Source organism: Megascapheus bottae, chromosome 10, assembly GCF_031878675.1.
Source record: "Megascapheus bottae isolate mThoBot1 chromosome 10, mThoBot2.hap1, whole genome shotgun sequence".
Taxonomy (NCBI): domain Eukaryota; kingdom Metazoa; phylum Chordata; class Mammalia; order Rodentia; family Geomyidae; genus Megascapheus; species Megascapheus bottae.
The window spans coordinates 2,275,268-2,303,028 of NC_143518.1; the positions used below are offsets into that span (position 1 = coordinate 2,275,268).

General features: G+C 36.6%; 1 protein-coding gene across 1 annotated transcript in view; it reads left to right on the top strand.

Annotated features, from left to right (window-relative positions):
* Positions 1-27,761, top strand: part of Snx2 (sorting nexin 2) — a 55,387-nt gene that overhangs the window by 15,393 nt on the left and 12,233 nt on the right. The window contains exons 2-10 of the mRNA XM_090340074.1: positions 4,234-4,351; positions 11,154-11,317; positions 12,561-12,627; positions 13,131-13,174; positions 14,817-14,958; positions 20,472-20,550; positions 25,716-25,791; positions 27,278-27,391; positions 27,644-27,737. Coding sequence (XP_090196200.1) covers positions 4,234-4,351; positions 11,154-11,317; positions 12,561-12,627; positions 13,131-13,174; positions 14,817-14,958; positions 20,472-20,550; positions 25,716-25,791; positions 27,278-27,391; positions 27,644-27,737 — 898 coding nt within the window. The remainder of the gene's footprint in view (positions 1-4,233; positions 4,352-11,153; positions 11,318-12,560; positions 12,628-13,130; positions 13,175-14,816; positions 14,959-20,471; positions 20,551-25,715; positions 25,792-27,277; positions 27,392-27,643; positions 27,738-27,761) is intronic.

Sequence of the window (27,761 nt, forward strand, 5' to 3'; positions counted from 1 at the left end):
TATTATCAGATTGAGTTTGTAGACAGGGCCTAAGCACTGTCCTTGGGCTTTCTCAAGGCTAGAACTCTACCACTTGAGCCACACTTCCAGCTTTTTTCTATGTATGTGGTACTGAAGAATCGAACCCAGGTCTTCATGCATGCTAGGCAAGCACTCTTACCACTAGGCCAAATTCTCAGCCACATTTTGGTTTTTTTCATTTTAGCCTACTAGGCTAAGTTACTGGTCATCGTATGCATATAGTTTCTTTTTTATTGTCATTATAAAGGTGATGTATAGAGGAGCTAAGTTCTATAAGTCAGATAATGAGTACATTTCTTTTTGAACAGTGTCGCCCCTTCCCTTGCTAGTTCTTGTTGTGTGTATGTGCCATTTCTTGTTCTTGAACATGTGGCCTGGACTAAATCCTTTAGCTTTTTTAAATTCAAAATGATACTCTTACCACTTGAGCCACATCTCTACTTCCAGATTTTTGCTAGGGAATTGGAAATAAGAGTCACACAGACTTCCTTGCCTGTCTGGCTTCAAATTGCAATCCTCAGATCTCAGACTCTTGAGTAGCCAGGATTACAAACGTGAGGCACTGGCGCCTAGGCTTGTAGCTGTGTGAATGAGGAAAATTCAGATGACTTTTTAGAGGGTAAACCTGGGCTATTTTGTTTTAGTTTGCTTTCTGGGGTGCTGATGTTCATACCCAGGGCCTGGCAACACCCTAGGCAGGTGCCAGAGGGACTATTTTTGAGCGGGTCATACAGCCCAGGTTGGCCTCAAACTCCTGATCCTTCTTGGTTACAAGCCTGAACCATTACAGCACTAGCAACACCTGATTGTTTATAGTAGTCTGGGGTTTGAATTCAGGGCCTCACACTTGTTACGCCAGTGCTCTGCTGTTTGAGCTACACCCCCATCTGCAACAGCAATGAAACTCTTAGCTTGTTGGGCACGGTGGCTTGTGCCTGTAATCCTAGCAACTCAGATGGCTAAGATTTGAGGATCACAGTTAGAAACCAGCTTGGGCAGGAAAGTCCATGAGACTTTTTTGTTGTTGGTCCTGGAACTTGAACTCTGGGCCTGGGTGCTATCCCTGAGCTTTTCAGCTCAAGGATAGGGCTCTACCACTGAGCCACAGTGCCACTTCGTTTTCTGGTGGTTAATTGGAGGTAAGAATCTCATGGTCTTTCGTGCCCCCATCTAGCCTTGAACCACAATCCTCAGATCTCAGTCTCCTGAGTAGCTAGGATTACAGGCATGAGCCACTGGTGTCTGGTTAGTCCATGAGACTCTTACCTTCAAATCTGAAGTGGAGCTATGGTTCCAGCAGTAGAGCATTATCCTTGAACCCAAAAACTCAGAGATAGCACCTAAGCCCTGAGATCAAGCACCATACCAGTTCCTTCACAACACACACACACACACACACACACACACACACACAGCTAAAATCATTAAACTAGAAACTTGAACTATATGAAGTTTGGTCCCTGTAAAAATTGGTTCCACTCAATTTCTCTTTGATTAATGCCAAAAATAAAACAGCCAAAAGTTTATCTAGAAGTCTTAAATTATAGAAATGAATTGGCATTTACTGTTTTATAGTTAAGCTTCAAGCTGGGCTCTGGTGGCTTGCTTGCAGCAGTAATCCTAGCTGCTTAGGCTGAGATCTGGGGATCAAGGTTCAAAGGTAGGACAGTCCACAAGATTCTTATCCCCAATTAACTTGAAAAAGGCTAGATATGGTGGGGTGGGAGTTTGGCCTAGTGGTAGAGTGCTTGCCTAGCATTCATGAAAACCCGGGTTCGATTCCTCAGTACCACATACATAGAAAAAAGCCAGAAGTGGTGCTGAGGCTCAAATGGTAGAGTTCTAGCCTTGAGAAAGTCCAAGGACAGAGCTCAGGCCCTGAGCTCAAGCCCAGGACAAAAAAAAGAAAAGCTAGATATGGCAATGTGGTTCAACTGATAGAGTACTGTCTTGGGCAAAAAAGCTCAAGGACAGCACTCACAGTCCCAGGACACACACACACACACACACACACACACGAAGAAAGAACTATAAAAAGTACTATACTTTAAATTTTTTGATATTTTTTTCTAAATAGTAATTCATTTCTTTCTCAATGCTACTTCAGATTCAGAGGTGCTAAAGGAAGTCATTAGGTGACCATAAAATTTGACATTATAAAATGCAATATAAAATGGATAGATTTAGAAAAGCAGTTGTACCCTTCATTATGTAGACAAGATTTATATCAGCAGAAATTCATTATTTCCCCATGGGCTAGCTAGTGTATAAGTGCAACAAGAATCTAGACCTCTTAATTCCTAGGATATTTTGGAGTTAAAAATGGGCTAAAATAGGTATTGGAGGCATGGCTCAGGTGGTAGAGCTCCAGCCAGTGAGCGAAAGTGTCAGATTAGGAATTCGAGTCATGGTCTCAGACAAAATAGAAAAGAAAAAGGAAAAAAAATGGTTAATATGAAGCTGAATGTCCAGGTTATATGTGAAAACTTTGAGCTTATATATTTTTTAATAGAAATATGTCTTCATTTTGAGGAGGGAAGAGAAGAAAAATAGAAGACAATGTTATTATATTTAGCATATATTATAAAAGTAACAGGTTTCAGTGTGATGTTTTTATAGACGTATATAATATACTTTAATAATCTTTTTTTTTTTTTTTTGCCAGTCCTGAGGCTTGAACTCAAGGCCTGGTCACTGTCCTTGGGCTTTCTCAAGACTAGCGCTCTACCACTTGAGCCACAGCACCATTTCCAGCTTTTTCTATGTATTTGGTACTGAGAAATTGAACCTGGATCTTTGTGCATGCTAGGGCAAGCACTCTTAACACTAGGCCAAACTCCCAGCCCTTACTTTAATCATCTTTGTCCCTCCTCATCCTCTTTTTTTATTTTTCTTTCACATCACTCATACAGGTCCCCTTCTGCCTGTTATAGCTCCTCCTTCTACTTTCATGCTATTCTTTTTTTTAAATACAACTACATAATGAAGAATATATGTAATATTTGTCAACAATTTTTTCACATATAACTACCACTCTTTTCATGCAGTGTTTCATTTGACTCATCTTTCTGAGTCAATCAGGTTGCTGTACTATATATTTTAATGACAGATTTTGTCTAAGACTACTTTTAAGTTTACAGTAAAAGTTACAGTGGCCGTCACATAAACTTTATACATAGCTCTGTACTTGCATAGTTTACCGCAGTTTCACTGTGCCCTATCCAATTGGTGCATGTTTGCCTGTTGTATTTTATTTTATTTTTTATTTTTATTGGTCGTGGGGCTTGAACTCAGGGCCTGGGTGTTATTCCTTGAGCTCTTTTGCTCAAGGCTAGTGCTCTACCACTCTGAGCCACAGAACCACTTCCAGTTTTCTAGTGATTAATTGGAGCTAAGTGTCTCACAGACTTCTCTGCTGGCTTTGAACCATGTCTAGATCTCAGCCTCCTGAGTAGCTAAGGTTTTACATGTGTGAGCCACCAGCACCCAGCTCATGTGTCACAATGATGTATGTATATCAACACATGATTATCACTCCAAGTGTATAGTTTATGTTACAGCTCACTTTTCATGTTTGTTTTTCAGGTTTTCTTTTAAGATTTGATTTTAACTATTAGAAGAAAACTAATAAAGCTAAACAGCTGCACACCCAAGGTCCACTATTTTGTCATTATGTTTTAAGATTCAGTACAAAGTAATGTTTAGATTAACTGAAATGTAAAAGTTTGGAAGAAGGGCATAATTTTAATTTGAAACTCAGAAGAATAACTCTTATTTGAACTGATAGTACTCTTTCTTATAGTAAAGTAGTACTTTGAACATTTTGCATATGCAAGGTACTTTGAAGATCTATTGAGTTTCTAGGACTAATGTTCGGAGACATCTTCAGAACAAGCATATTAATAATAAAAAAAGTACTCATTCTTAAAAGTCAAGGAATTTGATCTTATTTCTTTTCTGATGTTTATATTGGGTTTTGTTGGTTTTAATTCAGAACTTAGTACCTGTAAAGGAAAGACACTTGAAATTTTAAGTGATTTTGTTGTTGTTCAAAGAAAATAAGTAAAAGTATGTTTGGAGTTTATTCTTAACCATAAAGGAGGAAATATAAGTAATGGTTACTTTTATTGTTAAATGAATCTTGTATTTCTCTGCTGTATTAATATATAGCAGATACACATCGTAATCTAATATGTGCCCTTGTTTTAATAGTCAAGCCCATCATCACCAGAACCAGCAAGTCTTCCTGCAGAAGACATTAGTGCAAACTCCAATGGTCCAAAACCTGCAGAAGCTGTACTAGATGATGACAGAGAAGATCTTTTTGCAGGTAATTGTCTTACCTTTATTTTTTAGTAGTGACCAAATATTGTATACATTGTTAGAAGATATCATTTAAACCAAAATTGAAATTCTATGTCTTAGCAGTAGCTCTTCTTATAATGATGTAATGACTTTAAAAAGAGGAAAATTTCCAGTTAGATCAATTCTGTAAAAAAAAAAAATAAGTACTGCTAACAGAAGCAAAACTTGAGCTCCTTTCTCAATAAATTAATTATTTTGGCCAGACCTTAAATTTGCTTCCCTTTCATACCTTGTGAAATAGGTATTTGTGGTACTGGTGGTAGTGTTACTTATAAGTTGTTACAGAGCAAAATGAAATTGTGAATTTCAAAATCACTATATTTGGGATCTCTTTGTTTCAATAAACCACAAGCTATTTTTAGTATGTCGATACTTGGAGAATTTATATGGGCAGGATTTGATGTTGTCTGTCCTAACTTTAAAAAGTACACTCTCTCAGGCCGGGAGTGTGGCCTAGTGGTAGAGTGCTTGCCCAGTGTGCACAAAGCCCTGGGTTGAATTCCTTGGTATCACATACACAGAAAAAGCTGGAAGTGATGCTGGGGCTCATGTGGCCAAGTGCTAGCCTTAAGCTAAAGAAGCTCAAGAACAGTGCTCAGATCCTGAATTCAAGCCTCAGGACTGACAATAAAGAAATGGCTCATACATACAGTCCTAGATACACAAAAGGCTAAGATCTGAGGATCATAGTTTGAGGCCATTCAAGGCAGGAAAGTCTTTGAGGCTCTTATCTCCATTTAACCACCAAAAAGCCGGAAGTGGAGCTGTGGCTCAAGAGGCAAAGAGCTAGCCTTGAGCAAAATGTCAGGGACAGTGCTTAGGCACTTAGCTAAAGCCCCAGGATCATCACACACAGGCACATACACAGTGATTTATGCCTTAACATTAAAATTTGTGCATAAATTAACATTTTAATATTAAAAAGCAAAATCTCTCTCTCTCTTTTTTTTTTTTTCCTCTGTGCCATTCCTAGGGCATAACCTCAAGCCCTGGGTAGTGTCCCTGAGATTTTACTCAGGCTAGCTTGCTCTCCCCCACTTGAACCACAGCTTCACTTCTTTTTTTTTTTTTTTTTTTTGTGCTGGTCCTGGAACTTGAACACAGGGCCTGAGCACTGTCCTTGAGCTTTCCTCAAGGCTAGTACTCTACCACTTGATTCACAGCACCACTTCCGGCTTTTTTTCCGTGTGTATCGTACCTAAGAATTGAACACAGGCCTTTATGTCTGCTAGATCAGCACTCTTCCACTAAGCCTCACTCCCAGCCCAAACTTTTTTTGTGTGTATGGTTAGAGATATTAGTCTCATGGGTATTCTTGCTCAGGCTAGCTTCAAAACATGATTCTCAGATCTCAGCCTCCTGAATAATTAAAATTATACATGTGAGCCACCAGTACCCAGCTGGAAAGCAAAATGTTCCTCACGGTTAGTGATGCAGTTACTTTAAACATTACATCTTTATGGTTTAACAATTTAGTTTTTTTTTTTTTCCTGGTCATGGGGCTTGAACTCAGGGCCTGAGCACTGTCCTTGGACGTTTCTCAAGGCTAAAGCTCTACCACCTGAGCCATAGCACCACTTCCAGCTTTTTTCTCTGTGTGTGGTACTGAGGAATCGAACCCAGGTCTTCATGCATGCTAGGCAAACACTCATCACTAGGCCAAACTCCCATCCCACAATTTAGCTTTTTTAACTGACTTTCACTGAATTGACTATAGTAATATATCCTCAACTGTTATCATGGTTCAATAACCTAAACTATTCTGTGTCTCATTGTAATAAAAAAATTGGCATCATTTCTAGTTTGATTAGTTCACTGAAAAGTTTTCACCATTGAAGTATTACCAAGTTTTTGTTGTTGTTTTGACTTCCACCTCCCCTTTGTTTTTTGGATACAAAAGTATGATTCTGTATACCCATGTTGTTTCTTTTATTCCCTTAAGTGACTCAACAACTTAAAAGAGTCAAAGTAAAAATAAACCAAAAGTTAGAATATTTAATCATTGTGGACTGTTTTTTCAGGCATTTTGGAAGTGGTGCTGTGGCTGTTAAGTGATAGAGCACTAGCCTTGAGCAAAAAAGTTCAGGGACAGTGTCCAGGCCCTCAATTCAAGCCCCACAACCGACAGTAAATAGTCTTTTCATGACATTTGTGTTTTAAGCTGAAGATGACAGCATTTCCTCTGCTAAGGAAATAATAATTTAAAATTGTGTGTATTTCTCTTGATATAAATAGGATCACGAGTAGAAATTTTGTATTATCCGTTTTATTAAACTCTTACTATCTGTACAACTAACTCATTAACTATAGCATCTCAGAATTGTAAATAAGTGTGTTGAAGCCTTACTGAACCCTACTCTTAACAGCTTCAGTATGTATGCATATGCAAAGAAAAGTTGGTCTGATTTTTTAATTTTTTTACAGTGCACAGTTTACCAAACATTTCTAAGTAAGGATTATTCAATGACATCTGTTCACCTAGCTCATTTTGTTTTACTCTGTGAAGTAGATTATACAAACTGGTGTGATTGAAATACAGTCATTGTCTATTTTTTTAAAAGGAAAAATGAAGACTAAAGGACAATTAATATAACCATCTATTTTCTAAATAAAAACATTTTGTAAGCTTTGTCTTTTATCGTAGTTTCATGTTTCATAATGGCATCATCAGGTGATCTAAGATCTAATCTGATCCTTTTGTCATTTCTGGGACTTGAACTCAGGGCCTGAGCACTGTCCTTGGGCTTTCTCAAGGCTAGAGCTCTGGCACTTGAGCCACAGCACCACTTACGGCTTTTTCTGTGTATGTGGTATCAAGGAATCGAAACCAGGTCTTTGTACTTGTGAGACAAGCACTCTACCACTAGGCCAAATTCCCAGCCCTGATCATTTTTTATGAATGATTTAATACTGCATTTGTTTCTTACATATAATACATTTAATTAGGTACATCTTTCCTCCAATATGGATATAACCAATTTGATTTTAAAACAATAGAGCTAAAAATATGACTCAAGTGAAAAGAATATGAGATCCTGAGATCAAAATCTAATGCCACCAAAATAAAACCATAGATGATTAGTTTATATTACTATGTATGCTGGTATGTTTTAGGTTATGTTTTCAGTAATGTTTGTCAGAAATGGTATCAGAAAAACTTAATGACATATGTTAGCTTACTTACAGAACATTTACCAATTTTAATAGTTACAAACCTGGTTTGTGTTAAACTCTATGGGTTTGTAGCATTCTTTCATGCTAAAAGAAGTCATGAAAGCAATTTAAAGCAGCTTTTACTCTACTAAATCTAAATTTGTCCTTTTATTTTACCTCCCTTTCCATATTAGTGACGTTAATAATTTTTAAACTTATTAACATAAGATCTCTTAGAATTTATATGTCAGTCTGCTAGTGCACAAAACAGAAAGCCTGGCATCTGTGAAATTACTGATACCTCAGAATTATTCTTTCTTTTTTTTTCTGAGTTTTATCTTTTTTTTCTTTTTTTTTGCATTTTTTATTGTAATTAGTAAAAGGGTTACATGATATTTGCCAGATAGAAGGTGCATTAATTCACATACATTGATACCCTTTCACATGTCTTGGTATCCATTTCCCTCCCCCCCCCACACCCCCCACCCGTCTTGGTTTTCCCCCCTTCCCTATCAAATTTCAAATAACCAAATACAAATAAATTCAATATATCAGATAACAAAGTGAGATACTATAACAGTATGAGATAACCAAGGGACAGCAAAGGAGATGAGAGACAACATAGTACATTAAAGACAACAATCATTCGTTATATGGCTTTTGTTTCAATATCCTGGAGGTCCTTTCAATTAGGTTCATACTATATGGCCTTATGTATCAAGATTTTGCTCTATTGTAGATCTCTGCTAGTAGAGCCCAAGGTTTCTACTGATTATGACGAATGAGGGAAACCATTGAGCCTAAGTTCCTTTAAGTCTGGCTTACTTCACTTAATATGATTTTTCCTAACAAATGGGGCGATGTCATTCTTTCTGACAGCAGCATAGAATTCCATTGTGTACAAATACCACAACTTGTTGATCCACTCATCAACTGAGGGACATCTAGGTTGGTTCCATATCTTTGCTATGGTGAATAGTGCTGCAATGAACATTGTTGTGCTAGTGGAAGAATTATTCTTTCTTATTTGTGTTGCTTTTGTCTGTGGGGCTGTTGCAGCAGCACTGCCTCTGCTGAGATGCATAGGGATTTTTGTTTTGTTTGCTGTTTATTTTCATGCTTGCTGCTTTGCTTAATTTTTGTAGGTTAGAGATCTCACATCTTCTTTACTATGCTTTAATATGCTGTTTTTTGTGGATTTTTTTTTTTTGACTTTAAAATGAGGTTGGAGATTTAGCTCAGCGGAAGAACCTTTGCCTGGCAAGTGCAAGGCCCTGAGTTCAGTTCTCAGCTTGGGGCGGGGGGGGGGGGGGAATGAGGGGAATTTATAGTGCATTGTTTTCATTTTCTTAATTCAAAAAAGGATAATTTCCAAGTCCATTTTATTTCCTTTAGTTACCACAGTTGTAAGATTTTAATTATGCGCCTGTAATCCCAACTACCCAGGAACAGAGGCAGAGGATCAGATATTGGTGGCTAGGCAAAGGTAGCAAGACCTTGTCCCCAAAAATAGAAATCGAAGGACTAGAAGAATAGCTCAAGAGGTAGAATGCTTTCCTTACAAGTACCGTATCCCCAGTACTGGTCCTTCCTCCTCACCAAAATATTTTAACTGTAATTTCTAATATAAAACTAAAGCATGCCAATAATTTTTAGCATTAGATAGAACAAAAATGGCAGCTAGACATTGGAGGCTCATGACTGTATAGCTACTCAGAAAGCTGAGATTTGAGGATCTCATTTTTAAGCCAGCCTGGATAGAAAAGTTCATGAGCTTCTTATCTCCAGTTAGTCACCAGAAAGACTGAAGTGGCCCTAGTGGTAGAAGGCTAACCGTGGACAAAAAACCCTGGATACAGTGCTCAGACCCTGAATTCAAGCCCCAGGACTAGTGCCAAACAAACAAGTGGGGATATGGCTCACATGATAGAGCAGTACCTTTGAGTGAAAAACCTGAAGGACAATCCCAGGCCCTGAATTCCAGCTACAGGATAAGCACAAAATTATCTAATTAACTGATGAAAATGGCTCACTGCCATCCCAAACCTCTAGAAATCTGAATAGTTAGAAACCATTTGTCTGATCCTATGATCCCAGCTATCAATCATTTCTACAGACCAGCAGAACTGTGGTTTGGGTTGGTCTTAGTGCTTGTAATTTATACTTTCCTGGCTTTGCTTTTTGCTCATGCTATCATTCTAGTTCCAGGGAATTTTTTCCTTATTTTTTTTTATCTTCCTGTTTGTTTCTCAGGTCAGCTTCACAAGCTGTTTCTATAACCTGTATTATTGTCTTGTATGTTTGCTCAAAGTATAGTGTTTTACAGTTCATATAGTAATTAAATGTCTTGTAATATTCTTTTTATTATTCTCTTAAATCTTCTATTTTTATTTAACATTCTACATGTCTTATTTTCTCAACTAGATTATAAGCTCCCTGGGGGCAGGTATGATCTTTTTCATTTCTTTATGTTTCTCTATTGCTTTAGCACAGTGCTTTTAGACATTCAGTTTATTGATGTGGCTTGATTTTAATATATTTAATTTTAGCTCTTTCAACTGAATGAGTATTTTAAGTTAAAAAGCTAAACACCTATTTGCTTAACAGAATATTTATGTATTTAACTAATATCCAGTAACCTTTGGCAGTTACTTGCTTTAGATTACTAACTTTGCAGCTTTTACATAACAAAGTTTTTAATCCAAGTTGCAAGTTCTAGGTGACCTGCCATAAATTTTGTGCTCATATATAATCATAGCCAGGCACTGGTGGCTCAGGCTTATAATTCTAGCTACTTGGAAGTTTGAGATCTAAGGATTGTGTGGTTCAAAGTTCACCTGGGCAGAAAAGTCCCTATGAGACTCTTATCTCCAGTTAACTACTCAAAAACCAGAAGTGGTGCTGTGGCTCAAGTGCTTGAGTGCTAGCCTTGAGCACAAAGAGGCTCGAGGATAGCTCCTGCCTGAGTTCAAGCCCTATGAAAGACATAATAATAATCATAGTGCTAGCTTTAATAAAATATTTGAAAGGTAAGTTATCATAAGTATGATATGTAACAAATTTAAACAAAAATGAATATAAAAGTAGCTACCTCATTGCTTTTGTCCTACTATAGAAAATCTCTAGTAGTGTACTTAAGCTGATTTAATATGAAATTTTTTTCAAACCAGCAAAGTTCCTGTTTGTTTTAAACAAATGAAAGATTTATAAAATTCTTTTATAATAGTAATGTTTAAATACATTGTTTTGGTATTTATTTCTGGATATTATTAAAAGGATTTTTACAGCCGGGCATGGTGGCTCACGCCTGTAATCCTAGCTGCTCAGGAGGCTGAGATGTGAGGATCGAGGTTCAAAGCCAGCCCAGGCACTAAAGACCATGAGACTCTTATCGCCAACCACTAGAAAACAGGAAGTGGGGCTGTGGCTCAAGGGATAGGGCAGTGGCTTTGAGCTGAAGAGCTCAGGGACAGTATCCAGGCCCAGAATCCAAGCCCCACTACTGGCCCCCCCCCAAAAAAAACAAAAATGTTTTTATACTTAATGAATTACCAAATTGACTATTAAGTTTTTTTTTTTAATTTCCTTAATTAACTTGTTTAATTTATGTCTAGAAGCCACAGAAGAAGTTTCTTTGGACAGTCCAGAAAGGGAACCCATTCTCTCCTCAGAACCATCTCCTGCAGTTACCCCTGTTACCCCTACTGCACTCATTACTCCTAGAATTGAATCAAAGAGTCTATCTGCTCCTGTTATCTTTGATAGATCCCGGGAAGAGGTATGGGAAAACGTTTGTATTCTAAAATGTATACATAAATAGCACCTTTTTTTTTGTTCCCCACCTAGTGTCACTTTTTATTAGCCATACGTAGTCAAAGCCAATGTTTTCTGGCTTTTCAGAAAACATTGCACTAAAAAAAGTTGGGAGATAGAATGATTGATGAATGGATGTAGTACTTGAGATCAAACTTGGGCCCTTGTACACATTAGGCAAATGTTCTATCACTGACCCAAGTTTCCTGTTTAACTTTAGTCTTTATTTTTAAAAAGAAAGGCTCTACATCAGTTAATTTTATGTTCTCATAATTTTTATTAGTGTGTGTGTATGTGTGTATGTGTGTGTATGTATCTATCCCAGTCCTAGAGGTTGAACTCAGGGCTCAAGCACTGTCCCTGAGCTCCTTTTGTTCAAGACTCATACTCTCCACTTAACCATACCTCCACTTCCATGTTTTTTTAAAAAAAAGTTTACTAGAGATAAGAATCTAATAGACTTTCTTGCCCAGGCTAGTTTTGAACCATGATCTCCAGATCTGAGTAGCTAGGATTACTGGCATGAGCTGATAGCTCCCAGAAGTATCAATAATTTATAATAAGATGCATTTGGGGGAAAAATGTTATGAGGCCTGTTTTAAAAGGAAAACAGGATTTAAAAACTGTGTATATAAAATAATTTGTATATAAACATTCTACTAAATTGGCTACAGTTAAGTAAATGGCTATATACAGAAACATGAATAGCCTTAAAAACATAATATTAAGAGAATAAAAGCTAGAGATGAATGATTCCATGGGATAAACTTTTCAAGAGAGATAAAACCTGGGCTGGGAATGTGGCTGAGTGGTAGAGTGATTACCTAGCATGCATGAAGCCCTGGATTTGCTTCCTTAGTACCACATAAACAGAAAAATAGAAGTGACTTTGTGACACAAGTGGTAGAGTACTAGCCTTGGGCAAAGGAAACTCAGTGACAGTGCCCAGGCCATAAATAAGTTCAAGCCCCAGGACTAATGAGAGAGACAGAAAGAGATTTTTTTTTTAATGATCCTTCTTTGTGTTTGGTTTACATAGTCAACAAATGGTAATAGTTTTATTCAGAAATGGAGTGCTAAGTGGTTCTTAATATTAGTTACTCTGACAGTAACTCAAGTAGAACATAATGGGAAAATTATAGTTATTAGTATTGTGACAATAATATAAATTGGCAATTTTAATACCAAAATTACATATACTACTCTAGATTGAAGAAGAAGCAAATGGAGACATGTTTGACATAGAAATTGGTGTGTCAGATCCAGAGAAAGTCGGTGAGTATTTATTATATTTTATATTTTTTGACTAGTTTGACAGTTAGGTCTTGTCCTTTTTTTCTGATTAAACACATAATTACAGCATTAAAATAACACTTTATGGGGCCATACATAGAAAAAAAATCCGGAAATGGTACTGTGGCTCAAGTGGTAGAACTGTAGCTTTAAGAAAGCCAAGGATAGTGCTCAGACCCTGAGTTCAAGTCCTGACAAAAAAAATAAATAACACTTTATTTTTAGTTTTTTATTTTTCTTCTTCTTTTTTTTTTTTTTTTTTTGCCAATCGAATTGGGTCTTCATGCATGCTAGGCAAGCATGCCCTAGCACTAGGCCAAACTCCTGGCCCCAAGATTTTATTTTTAAGCATTTTCTTTTATTTATTTTTATTGTGCTAGGGATCAAACATAGAACCTGGTATATGCTAGGCAAAGCATTCAACCATGAGTTAAATACAAACCTAAGCATACGATTTTTCTAATAGTACATGGCTTTTCTTACAGGTGATGGCATGAATGCTTACATGGCATACAGAGTAACAACAAAGGTGAGCCTTTTTGTCATTATGTATGGTAAGGAATATATGGTCTCTAAAATGTAAGTGAACTTTTAAAGATTACTGTTTTATAAGGCTTGCCAAGAAGTTCTTACCATGAGTTGTGCGTGATTTGATAATAGGGTATTGTGTGAGAGAGTGTAGGAAGAGAACTAATCTAGAGGGTCAGGCAAGGCTTCTTACCAGAAAGTTCTTCTAAGCCAGACAGAGGTGAGAAGGGAATGTATAAAAGCCAGAATTTAAGAAAGCATTGGGCATTCTAAAATCTGTAAGTAGTTCATGACTGAATTATTTGGCTATGATCTTCCATGTGATATAATGAGCAGCCACTTTGAGATATTTGACTTGGTCTTAAGTATAAACAAAGGGAGACAAGAACATGACACTATTAGAGGTTGTTTAGAACAACCTCTGTCCTCACTATGAATTGAAAGGTTAAAGTAGAGGTCTGGATTGTGCCAGCTAGGATGACATTCTTAAAACAGAATATACTACAGCAGTCTCCAGTTTGAAAGAAATAATGCTTATACTAAGGAAATGACTCTGGAAATGAGCAAAATAAATGGATATTTGAGATATGTAGAAAGTAGAATCACAAGGATTTGATAATAAGAAGTAAAGAAAGAGGAATGCTTAAGTTGCCAACTAGAGAAAGTTTGCTGGTAGAGTAGGTAGTGTAGAAAGACATGAGGAGGAACACAGTGAGACTGGGTTTGTCAAACACCTTATCATGGTAACAGACCCCATTGCAAGCACCAGGGTATAGTATAAACAAGTGCTTTTGTCTTGGAAAACTCATGTTCAAATGGGAGAAAATACAATAAGTTTGAGCTACCAGTGAGATTTATTGAAGTAGTTCTTAGAATATTTGAAAAGAATAAATTGAAACTTAAAAGCAGATTTGTGCCATAAGACTTAAGAATCATTCGTTGGTAGCTATAATCCTAGCAACTCAGGAGGCCAAGATCTAAGGATTTTTTAGGTTCAAAGCCAGCACTGACACTAAAGAACTTGAGACTCTTACTTCCAGTTAACCACTAGAAAACCAGAAATGTGCTGTGGCTCAAGGGGTAGGGTGGTAGCCTTGAGGTGAAGAACTCATGGACAACACACAGACCCAGACTTATGCTCCGTGACTGACCAAAAAAAAGAAAAAGTTTGTGAGACTCTTGATTTCCACTTAATCACCAAAAAGCTGAAAGTGGAACTGTGATTCAAGTGTTAGTCCCAAATCTTGAGCACAGAAACAGTGCCCACATCCTGAGTTCAAGCCGTAGGACTGGCAGGCACACACAAATACACATATATGTGCGCTCACGTATGTATGCACACAGTTATTAGTATAACAATGATTGAGTGGATAAATTATTATTATTGTAGCTATGGATGAGGTAGGTCAAGGATAGATAGAATACAATATTTTCTGTACTGTCAAGGTTCTTTAAAAGAAAAGCCATTGATTAAGGGCTTTTCAAACTTTAAAATCTGTATGCCACAATATATATATTCACTATATTCTTTTATAAAGAAAAGTGTTATATATATGTATGTGTGTGTTGACAATTATGTAGAGCATTAACTTCTTGATAATTGTTTATCATTGAATATCTGATTTCGTATTCTTCACTTTTAGACTTCTCTTTCCATGTTCAGTAAGAGTGAATTTTCAGTTAAAAGAAGATTCAGTGACTTTCTTGGTTTGCATAGCAAATTAGCAAGCAAATATTTACATGTTGGTTACATTGTGCCACCTGCTCCAGAAAAGAGTATAGTAGGTAAGCATGAGTTAAAAATAATTTTTGTTATTGTTGCTAGTTCAATTTTAACTGTAAAGAGTTGTGATTCTGTAATTCACTATCTCATAATGTCTAAAGGTGGAGAATTTAAACATTCCACATATGGTTATGATGCATTTAGTTTTATTTTCAAACACATCAGACTTTGGATGTTGAATATTGTACTATAACTTTTAAGATCATTAGAATACCATTTTACTGAGTCCTTCCAAGGATAATGTTTGATATACCTTTGTGCATATACAAACTATTTTAAATCCTCTTAATTTATTTCATACCTCAGTTTTTTAGCATGCTCCAGGCCATTCAGGTTTAGATAGTAAGATCGTTACAAAAAGCACAAAACAGTCTGGGAATGTGGCTTAGTGGTAGAGTACTTGCCTAGCACATATGAAGCCCTGGATTTGATTCCTCAGTACCACATAAACAGAAAGACTTGAAAGTGGCTTTGTGGCTCAAGTGGTAGAGTGGTAGCCTTGAGCAAAAGAAGCTCAGAGACAGTGCCCAGGTCTTCAGTTCAAACCCCAGGACTGGCAGAAAAGGGGGGAAAAAGCCATAAAACTCTTAACATTTCTACTTGGACTAAGAATAAAAACTTAATTTAAAAAAAAAAAAAGCAAACTGGGTGCTAATGGCTCATACCAATAATCTTAGTTACTCAAGAAGCTAAGATCTAGGGATCGTGGTTTGAAACCAACCTAGGCAAACAAATTTTTGAGACTCTTACATGTAGTTAGCTAGCAAAAAGCCAGAAGTAGAGATATGGCTCAAGTACTAGAGTGTGAACTATGAGCAAAAAAAAGTAACCACAGAAGTTAAGCTCTGAGTTGAATCCCTAGTACTTGAAAAAATATTACAAAGATTCTTCTTAATCCAACTATTAAGACACCTGTCATTGCTTAAAATTCAGTAGTATTTTTCCTAATCTTGTTTCACTTTTCATTGCAATTAGTATCATGAAAAATATTACAATTTTAAATGAATTTTGCTGAAAAGCATTTTATTGACACATTTATTTATTTACTTTTTGTCAGTCATGGTGTTTGAACTCTGGACCTGGATACTGTCCCTGAGCTCTTCAGCTCAAGGCTACTGTTCTTATTTTCATTGAAGACTCTAAAGAGCTTTTGCTTTCATAGGCTATATATTTTGAATTTTTGTTTATTTATAAATAAACTCATGTTAAGTAAAGTCTTGGTGAAAATAACTTTTGTAAGATAAAATGTTTCCTACGTCTTGGTTTTCTTTTCTTTTTTTTCCTTTTTTTTTTTTTGGTCAGTTATAGGACTTGAACTTTGGGCCTGGGTGCTGGCCCAGAGCTCTTCAGCTCAAGGCTACCACCATTGAACCACAACACCACATCGGTTTTCTGGTGGTTAGTTGGAGATAAGAGTCTCAGGGACTTCAGTGCCCAGGCTGGCTTTGATCTGAGATCCTCTGATCTCAGCCTTCTGAGTAGCTAGGATTACAGGTGTGAGCTTCTGGCCCCAGCTGTTTTTGTTTTGTTTTTGTCTTTGTTTTTCGTGTGTGTGTGTGTGTGTGTGTGTGTGTGTGTGTGTGTGTGTGTGTGTGTTATGTGTGTAGATGGTTTAATAAATGATAACTGTTGAGTGTGATTACACATCTTTAATTCTAGTACTCAGGAGGCAGAAGAAGATGATGTTGATTTGAGACTTCCTAAGCTATATGTTGGGTTTTAGTTTCAGCTTAAGCTACACAATAAGACCCTGTCTCAGACAAAAAAAAAAATTGGATGCAATTTGTCGTTATATCCTACTCCACAACAAATTTCATATAATTTTTATAAAAGAGATTAAGAAAAAACATAATAGCTTAATACTGTTGTAAAAAGAGACCCTGTAGCTCCCATGAAAAAGTATCTGCAAACTTCAGATGAGCTGAATATTCTGAGCCACAGTTTAGGAACTATTATCCAGGCTTGGTGGTACTTAGCAGATATCCCAGCACTCAAGAGCCTGAAGCAGGAAATTGAATGTAGTCCTGAGTTTTCTTTTTCAAAATGTTACTTTGTTAAACTACTAACAATATGTTAATTGTTTTATAACTTTTTGCTTTAGCTATTCTTCAGATAAAATGCTTGCATTCCGCCAGGATTAGCCTCAGACCTTTGTCCTTCTATAACTCCTAAATAGCTGAGATTTTGATCATCCCACCATGTCTACCTTACTGTCTTTTTGTGTTTGAATTCTGGTTCTTCCAGTCTGATTACTGAGTATCTGGGATTAAAGACCCACAACCACTCCTGGCCCTACATAATCTTATTTGTTTATTTCTTCTGCTGGTCCTGGGTCTTGAACTCAGGCTCTGATCAATGTCTTTGTGCTTTTTTTCTCAAGACTAGCACTTTACCACTTGAGTCATAGTTTTCCTTCCAGCTTTCTGGCAGCTAACTGGAGATAAGAATTTCAAGGACTTCCTGGCCAGGCTGGCTTTCAAACAAAATCCTGACATCTCAGCTAGGATTACAGATGTGAGCCACTGACACCAGCCTTAATCCATTTTTTTTCTTTTTTATTTGTCACTCGTGGGACTTGAATTCAGGGGCTGGGCACTATTCCTGAGCTTTTTGCTCAAGGCTAGCACTCTACCACTTTGAGGTACAGCTCTGCTTGTGATTTTGAGGGGTGGTTAATTGGAGATAAGCCTCACTGACTTTCCTGCCCAAGTTGGTTCTGAATCAGGATCCTCAGATCCCAGCCTCCTGATTCTCTAGGAATATAGCCATGAGCCACCGTCACTCAGCTTTTTTTTTTTTTTTTTTGCCAGTCCTGCGCATGAGCTCAGGGCCTGAGCACTGCCCCTGGATTTTCTCAAGGCTAGGGCTCTACCAGTTGAGCCACAGCACCACTTCTGGCTTTTTTTTCTATATATGTGGTACCAAGGAATGGAACCCAGGTCTTCGTGTATGCTAAGCAAGCACTCTACCACTAGGCCAAACTCCCGGCCCCACTCAGCTATTTTTAAAGGTCCTTCTTCTTGAGATATCATAAACATGTCATTTGCCCATTTAATTTAATAGCTCTTAATACATTCAGAGTTGCGTGTGCATTACTGAAATTCATTTCAATGTTATTTCCTCCAGAAGGGACACAGTAACCCTATTTTCCTTCCATCTCATTCTGAGCACAGACCTAAGCAATTTCTTCCCTTTTTTTTTTTCCCTTTTAATTTTCAGGGTAATGTATAGAAGGGTTACAGTTACATTCATCAGGTAGTAGGTGCATTATTTCTCACACATTGATGCCCCTTCTCATGTTTTTGACCCCTACCCCAGGCAATTTCTGACTTGGTTCCTTCGGTTCATTTGCCTGCTGAACACATGTCACATAAATCAAATCATGTAGTATGTGATTCTTTGTGACATGCCTCTTCCACTTGGTTTTGTTTTGTTTTGGTTTGGTTGTTGCTGGGGCTTGAACTTGGGGCCTGGGCATTCACCCTGAGCTCTTTTGCTCAAGGATGGCACTCTACCACTTTAAGCTACAGTGCCACTTCTGGTTATCTAGTAGTTAATTGGAGATGAGAGTCTCACAGATGATATTCCTGCCCAGACTGACTTTGAACCTTGATCCTCAAATCTCAGCTTCTAAAATACCTAACTGTGAGCTCCCAGTGCCCAGCTTTAGTATTTTTTATTTAAGACTCTGCCATGTCCTAGTATTTAATGTATCAGTACTTTTACACATACACACATGTGGGTTTTTAATTCATATTACAGAGGGAAATTTCATGGTTATGTTATACATGTTTGCAGTATGTTCTAATTATCTAACTCCCTCTATCACCTTTCCCATGTTCTCTTCCCAAAACAATTTGAACAAGTTTTGTTGTTTCTTTGTTGTTCTATTCTCATAGTTGCAAACAATCTACTTTGACCATATTCATTCTCTTTCAAAATCCATTTCAAAATTTTTTACCTTCTATTTTTCTTTTTCGCCATAGAATTGATTTTTTATTATTTTGTGGGTTTCATGGTTTTTATTTCTGTTTTTGTTTTTCTGGTGCCAGGAGAAGAGCTTGAACTCATTGCTTGTATTCTGCCTAAGCCATGCTTCCAGTTCATGCCTTTTGCTATTTCAAATTAGAGATAGAGGCTGTAGGAATTGGCAGCCCAGATTGTCTTTAAACATGGATCCTGAGATCTCAGCCTCCAGAATTGGTAGCATTATATACATGAGTTACTGGCACTGGCAGTATTTATTTTTAAAAGGGAGAAGAATGAGAAAATAACAGGAAAATCTATAGCCTTACATGTTAGTATTAAAGTAGAAATTGGCAAAATAGAAATAATTCATGTAATACTTTGTGTGTTGGCTGGAAATTGAACCAGGATCCTCATACATGTTAAACATATAATCTGCCACTGAACCTTTCCCCAGCCTAATTATCATGTTTATTTTTAAAATTTGAAGTGTTTTAAATGTCTCTATTAAAGACTTTGTTCTTTACCTATTTTAAAACCATGTTGCTAGCCCAGCGTGGGTGGCTCACACCTGTAATACTACTCAGGAGGCTGAGATCTGAGGATCACGGTTCAAAGCCAGTCTGGGCACTAAAAAGTCCATGAGATTGTTATTTCCAGTTAACCTTTAGGAAACAGAAAGTGGGGCTGTGGCTCAAGGATAGGGCAGTAACCTTGAGCTGAAGAGTTCAGGGACAATGCCCAGGCCCAGAGTTCAAGCCCCAGGACCCCCACCTCCCAAGAAAACCACCTTGCTGGGAACCATCGTGGTTCTACTTGTTCAAGAGGCTCCATTTGGAGGATCACTTGAACTCTGGCATTCAAGACCAACCTTAGCAACCCAGTAAGACCCTATGTCAAAAATTAAACAGCCCCGTCCAAACAAACAAACACCTCATCACCCCATCTTTACCAATCAAGAACATATTTTTGTAACAGGGAAAGTACTTAACAAATTGATCAGATACATTTTTGTCTGTTTTTGTCATCCTGAAAGTAAAGAATCTTATTGCTTATAAAAAACATGAATTCAGATTGCTCATTGAGAAATTCTGATATGAACATTAGAGTGTAATAACATTACAGCCAGGGATGTGGCTCAGTGGTAGAATACTAGCATGTTAGGCTATGTGAGGCCCTAGGTTGGACATTTTCACTAAGGAGAAAGTATTCCTGAAATGTAAAACCATTTGACTTGCCAAACGTATAAAATATATAGATAAAGAAACGTTTATATAAAACTTTTATATAAATGAGTCAAAAACTCTACAAAACTCAAGTTATGTTCTTTCTCATACTGTAGGGATTAATTTACCAAGAAGAGGTGTTAACATAGCATGAAATTGAAACCCCCCCAAAATGGTTTGTTCTTTAATATAGTTAAAAAACTTTAGAAGTTTTTTTAATATGTTCAAATTTGAATTATATAATTTAAACCACGAAGAACTGATTACAAATCTTTTTCACAATGATCTAAAATAATCATGAATCTCATTCAACTTTTTCAAAGGTATGACCAAGGTCAAAGTAGGTAAAGAAGATTCATCATCCACTGAGTTTGTAGAAAAACGGAGAGCAGCCCTCGAAAGGTAATTCTATATTCGATAGTTCATTATGCATATGCTTTATTTCAGAAACACAAATCTAATTCATTTTATGACCCACGTATGTTTTACTGTTTAATTTTTTTCAAAGAATCACTTAAACCACTTGTTTGAAAAACTTACAGTGTCCAGGCCCTGAGTTCAAGCCCAGGACTGGGCAAAAAAAAAAAAAAAAAAAGACACAGGGAAGATCTAACAGTATGCAGAGAAGGAAAAAAATGCTTTGTACTATATTTGAATTGTTAATAGTTGAAAACATGACATCAATTTGATTGAGGACAGAATTATGTCATAGACTAGTAGTCATTAGGGACCTGACTGCCCAGTGGCTCACATTACTTACTATTCAGGAAGCTGAAATCTGAGGATCAAGGTTTAAAGCCAGCCCAGGGCGGAAAGTCTGTGAGGCTTTTATCTCCAATTAACCACCAGAAAACCTGAAGTGGCACTGTGCCTCAAAGTGGCAAAGCACTAGCCTTGAGCTGAGCAGCTTAAAAAAATTATATGTGTAAGAAACATGAAAGTTGTCATAACAGAAAAAAGTTGAAAAAAACATTTAAACTTACGTGTGGTAAAATTATGCAGTTTTAACTTTTTGTATTAGGAAAGACTAAACAGTGGAATCAGAAATTACCCAAGAAAAGGATTTAAATTGAGTTTAAAAAAGTTTAGCCATTAGAATTGACTATTTTGTGAGAGAAGTTATAGACAATATTTTTAAGAGTAAAAATACATAATGTTCCCTTTTATTTTACTTAATTCCTCTTGAAAATGTATCCATGACCCTTTGAAAAACCTTTCAAGTCTTATTTTTCTATGAGTAAATTTGAAATACTTCAGATGGCATGCTTGATAAGGGACTTAATGAAGATTTATTGTACCAAGGACATATAATTTGAGTTTACATTCTCTTTCTAACTTGACTACATTGGATAGTACATTCTATATCTTGGTATTGTATTAAACATTGGGAATATTAAGGGAATATTGGAACTTAGTGCTTGTGTAAAGCCAGTTTTCTTTCTTGGTAAATGCTGTTTGTTAAATGCTACTTTAGTGGAATTAGCAGTTACTCAGTTAAAGGAAAAAAGCAGTATATAATATGATAGCAAAATTGATTTTCCATTAGGAAAAAAATGACAAAATAAAATAAAAACAAAAAAAGTTGTAGAACAAAGGACCTAAAATAATTCTCTTTTAATCTTTTCTAATTCAGACTTGGCTCCTGTACACATTTGTTATTTAATATGAATGAGATTTTAAAACTGCATTTTTTTTAAATTTACTTTTTTGCTACTTTAGATATGGTATACTGTAGGGTTATATTAACATGCATCAGGTAATAAGTACATTTCCTTTATTTGTTTTTGGTTTGTTTTTTCCAGTCCTGGTGCTTGAACTCAGGGCCTGAGCACTGTTCTTGGACTTTCTCAAGGATAGTGCTCTGCCACACAAACCACAGTACCACTTCCAACATTTTCTGTATATGTGGTACCAAGGAATTGAACCCAGGTCTTTGTGCATTCTAGGCAAGCACTCTTCCACCAGGCCAAACTCCCCCCAACCCCCGCCAGATCCCTATTTTTAATGGAAGTCTAAACTTGAGGTAATAAAATAATCAGCAAGATGGACCTGAAGTGTGGCTTAGTGCTAGAGTGCTCTCTAGCATGTACCAAAACCCTGGGTTCGATTTTCAGTAACCACATACACATGCAAAAGATGGAAGTGGTGCTGTGGCTCAAATGGTAGAGTGCTAGCCTAGAAAAAGCTCAAGGACAGTACTCAGACCCTGAGTTTAAGCACCAGGACAACCACCCTGCCCCCCCCAAAAAATAGCCAGTAAAGGAAGACTGATTTAAGTGTCCCATCTTGCTACACAGTGAAGTATGCTAGGAGTGAGGAGTCACTCCTGTAATCCTAGCAGCTGGGACACTGAAGAAGATAACGAAGACTGACCTGCTTCAAAATAGAGATGGGCAAGCTGGGCATTGGTGGCTCACACCTGTAATCTTAGCTACTCAGGAAGCTGATATCTGAGGATCTCACTTCAGAGCCAGCCCAGGCAGGAAGGTCGAAGTCGATGTGGCCGGTCTCAAGGGGTAGAGTGCTAGCCTTGAGCTGAAGAGCTTAGGGACAGCACCCAGGTCCAGAGTTCAAATTCCATGACCAACCGAAAGAAATAGAGGCAGAGATATATAAAGATAAAGCACATTTGGTTTTCTTGAGGGTACTTCACACTTTATAAGAACATAGTTAATTTCCCTGTTAAGGAAAATCACTTCTCAGCTTTTTTGACTTCTGGCATAGCTGTTAATTAACTATAGTAGTATCCAAATTGGTTCCCTTGCTTCCATTTTTGATAGCTCAAAACCTCAGAAAGGGGCTGAGAGTTTGGCCTAGGGTAGAGTGTTTGCCTAACATACAGGAAAACCCAGGTTCGATTCTTTAATACCACATACATAGAAAAAGCCAGAAGTGGTACTGTGGCTTAAGTGGTAGAGCTCAGCCATGAGAAAGCCCAAGGACACTGCCCAGGCCATGAGTGCAAGCCCTAAACTGGCAAAAAAAAAAAAAAAAAAAAAAAACCACAAAAAAAAAAAAAACAGAAAAAGCAGTTTTATTATTGTAATACTAAAGGAGACAAAAAGGCATGCCTGGATTAAGACTTGATTATACTTTTCCAGCAGAAGGCCTAAAGAATGGTATGATACAGCCCTAAAGAAATGGAGAAAGCTATTTTTTTAGTTTTATTGGTCTCAGGTATTGTTTCTAACCTCTTTATTTTGTATTGTTTTTAGTAAGTAAATAGGAATTTGGAAACCCTAAGAAATGTCAATTCATTACTAACCTTGGCTTGAAAAGATCTGAAGAGCAATCACTTACTTGCTGCGTTTGTTGTGTGTCATTTTTCTCAGTTTCTTGTACGTACCATTCTGTTCTCTGATGGTTCTCTTTGTCGTACTTTATTTCTGTCTGTCATGAGACTTGAACTCAGAGCCTGGGTACTGTTCCTGAGCTTTTACACTCAAGGCTAACACTCTACCCCTTTGAGCTATAGCACTATTTCTGGTTTTCTGGGATTAATTGGAGACAAGAATCTCAGACTTTCCTGCCCGGGCTAGCTTCAAACTATGATCCTCAGATCACAGCCTCCTGAGTGAGCCACAGCTCCCAGATCCTCATACTTTTTCATGTCTTTATTTTCCTTTTTTAATTTTTTTTATTTTTACTCTTCCATGTAGCCTGTAACAAGAAGGAAAGTTTTGCTGTCGTTTTTCCATAATGTTATTTCCACAATTATTTTCCTCATAGAGCAATATATGCAACAAAATGAAAACAATGGATCATCTGATTTTCCAAGGCTTAATCAAAGTTAAACCCAAGTTTATTTCCTGAAGGATTTTTCAGGCATTAATATAATGCTGTTAAATATAATTTTTCAAGAGAAATATGTACATACATTTATTTCAAACTTTCTTGATCACAAGATCTGTCTTTCACATATTACTTGACCAGAAATCTGCATACTTTACTTTGGAAAATGGTTTTAGAATATAAATAGTGTTAGGTATTTCCATTTGTTTGAAAAAATGCAGTGTTTCTTAGGTTATTAAATATTTTATTCTTCCCACTTGCTTATTTTATCAGTGTTTTCTAGCTCTGTGTTAACCACTTAAAACACAAGTAGTATGAAGTATAAACAATAAAATAGCTTACCTAATATTGTTGGGAGACTTTCAAAGTTAAGATTGTAAGTTAAATTCCAGTGGAAAAATACTGACATTTCTTATACTTACAATATTCTCACATCTGCTATGGTTCTGTAATACAGAAAGATGTATTACAATGGTTTCTTATGTGGACTACTAACTGAAAATGGAGTTTGTACTATGGCATGAAAATAGAAGCCAAACACTAGCTAATACCTGTAATACTAGCTACTCAGGAGTCTTGAGATTGGGAGTATACAGATTTGAAGTCACCTTGGCAGAAAAGTACCTGAGATTCCATCTCCAAAATTACTAGGAAAACACACATACACACACACACACACACACACTGGACCTCAAGTAGTACAGCACCAACACACACACACACACATACACACTAGACCTCAAGTAGTAGAGCACCAAACCTGAAAGCAGGCCGAGCAAGGACAAAATCCTGAGTTTAAATCCCCATTGCTGAAAAAAAAGTACTGATTGCATTTGAATTAGTTCTTTTCTAAAGAAACAATAAAAGAAAGAAATAATAAAGTTATACTGACTGAAACTGTACTTGAAATATTTCTGTGTGCAGTCATTTATCTGGGATAAGATAATTTTTTAAATAGTAAGATTAAACAAGTCATTGAGAAATATCAAATAGTTGGTAGCTTTTTCTTTTATGAAACGATGATTGCTAATTTATTATGAATGGCAATCAAATGTGAACTTTTCTAGTAAAGAAAAAAACTGAACAATTGACTCATCATCAATCAAAAACCAACGCTCATTGTGATCATTTAAATCTGACAAGCAGAAATATTGGTGAGTAGTTTCCCAGTATGGTGATATAGCAAAACATGGATCTTCTTAGGTCTCTGAAATTAAAATTACAACTAAGCATATACTAATTGCACCCCAAAATGAAATCATTAAACTAAATCATGTCATCTGACAACCCTAAAACTTCATAGTAAGAGATTTTTTTATTCCCCTCCCCTTTTTCTTTTGGTTGAACTTGGCCTGAGCATTGTCCCTGAGCTCTTCAGCTCAAGGCTACCACCCTACCCCTTTAGCCAGAGCACCAATTTCAGTTTTCTGGTGGTTAATTGGAGATAAGACTCGGATTGGCTTTGAACTGTGATCCTCAGATCTCAGCCTCCGCAGTAGCTAAGATTACAGGCATTGAGCCACCACATTTGGCGTATTTCTCTCCATATTTATCCTCACCCTTACTTCTCTGCCATTTCTTGCCATTTAATTTTTGTTTGTATATGCTCATGCTGGTGCTTGAACTCAGGAATTACTATAAGAATCTAAATTGAGAGCATACAAATCGTCTGAACACCTTTTCATGTAGTTTTAAATTCTGTTTTTATTCTTTTGTTAAAATACAATTTAAAATAAGATGAATTAATAAAGGAGCAATTTTACTCTTTAATCTAGGTATCTTCAAAGAACAGTAAAACATCCAACTTTACTTCAGGATCCTGACTTAAGACAGTTCTTGGAAAGTTCAGAGGTATTATTTCTATTTAAAATGTTTATATAAATTTTACAATTTCAAATAAATTTATATAAAATTTTATGATTTTTTTCATAATTCTCTTAAGTTACATAAAATATGTAATAATAGGCTGATAGATTGAGTAAAGCAATGCTTCAGTGTATCTATGATTATTTTGCTTAGTATCTTAATTATGTGACAGAACTAGCAAAATGCCTTCATTGTACTGACATTTTATAAGACAATCTTTATCTTCAGATTTTAAAGGAAGATTTAAGAGTGATTTGTTGGGCCAGGAGTTTGGCCTAGTGGTAGAGTGCGTGCATAGCATGCACAAAGGCCTAGGTTCAATTCCTCAGTACCACATACACAGAAAAAAGCTGGAAGTGGTGCTGTGGCTTTAGTGGAAAAGCACTAGCCTTGAGAAAGCCCAAGGACAGTGTTCAGGCTCGGAGTTCAAGCCCCACGACTGGCAAAAAGAAAAAAATTAGTATAACTTTCAATACTGTTTAAGCTGTTGCTTAGGCATTATATTGAAACTTTAGGAAAAGCTAAATATATGTTTGTCTTTCAAATTCTTTTTTAAGGTTTCAAAATACAAGTAATGTTACTTTAAAATATATAATAAATTATTTATAATTAGATGAATAATATAATTATATATTTTATAAAATTACAAAATAAACTGCAGCCAGTTTGCTCTTTATATTTGGGTTTCTGATTCTTTAAAAGTGTCAGGGGGATGGGGGAGAGGAGGGTAGATAATATGTACATACATACGTATGAACTAAGACTAGAACTCAGGGCCTAGTTGCTGTCCTCCTTAGCTTTTTTGTTCAAGCCTAGTGCCCTTCCAGCTTTTTTTGGTTAATTGGAGATAAGAGTCTCACAGACTTTCTTACCTGGCCCGGCTATGAATTGTGCTCCTCAATCAAATTCAGCCTCCTGAGTAGCTAGAGTTACAGATGAGGGCCACCAATGTCTGTCTTGTATTTGGATTTTTTTTAAAAGAAATAGTTGAATATTATAATTGCTACTGCTTAAGGTTTTTTTTAGTTTAGCTGAAACTAAGAATTTGTTTAAAAAAATTCAAACTAGACTATCCTAAGTAACTGCTAGCATAGGAGATTTTTCTCAAGACCACCTCTCCTTTTGTAATCAGTTTATTTCTACTAGCAAACAGGTTGCCAGTGTTAGTGTACTTGGCAATTTCTTAATGTATTTTGACAAACAGTGTTTGTTCCATCTAAATGTAAAGGTGCAGAAGAAAAGCAAATGGAAAGTCTATTTTTTAAGTTTTCCTTTGAGAATGTACAAGTAGTATATTTGAGAAATTAGATCTCACTATTGAAATGTATGAGAGTGAAGAAAATACAAACTCTTTTTTTCTTTTCTTTTCTTATTTTTTTTTAAATTTGGGGGAGGGAGGTCTCTTTTGTGCCCAGTTAAACCTCTAGGCTTTTAACCGGTTTGTTTGCCCTTATTTGTCATTCAATTCCAGCTGCCTAGAGCAGTTAATACACAGGCTCTGAGTGGAGCGGGAATATTGAGGATGGTGAACAAGGCTGCCGACGCTGTCAACAAAATGACAATCAAGATGAATGAATCGGATGCAGTAAGAGCTGATTTTTCGACTTGAATAATGAGATGAATTAATGAGCCCAACAATTGCATTTTAAAGTTGCACAAGTAGAAAATAGGATATTAATTTGTTTATTGAATGTAGTTCTCAGCCACATCAGTTGACCACTGTGGTTATACATGGTTAATTTGTTGCTTTAAAACAAAGAATGTAGCTTGCTATTGGTAACTTGATTTACAATGGTTTGTTCTTCCTAAATTAGCTCTATTTTTCATTTTTTCTTAGTGGTTTGAAGAAAAGCAGCAGCAATTTGAGAATCTTGACCAGCAACTTCGGAAACTTCATGTTAGTGTTGAAGCCTTGGTCTGTCATAGAAAAGGTTTGTCTTGTTACTTTTGTGTTT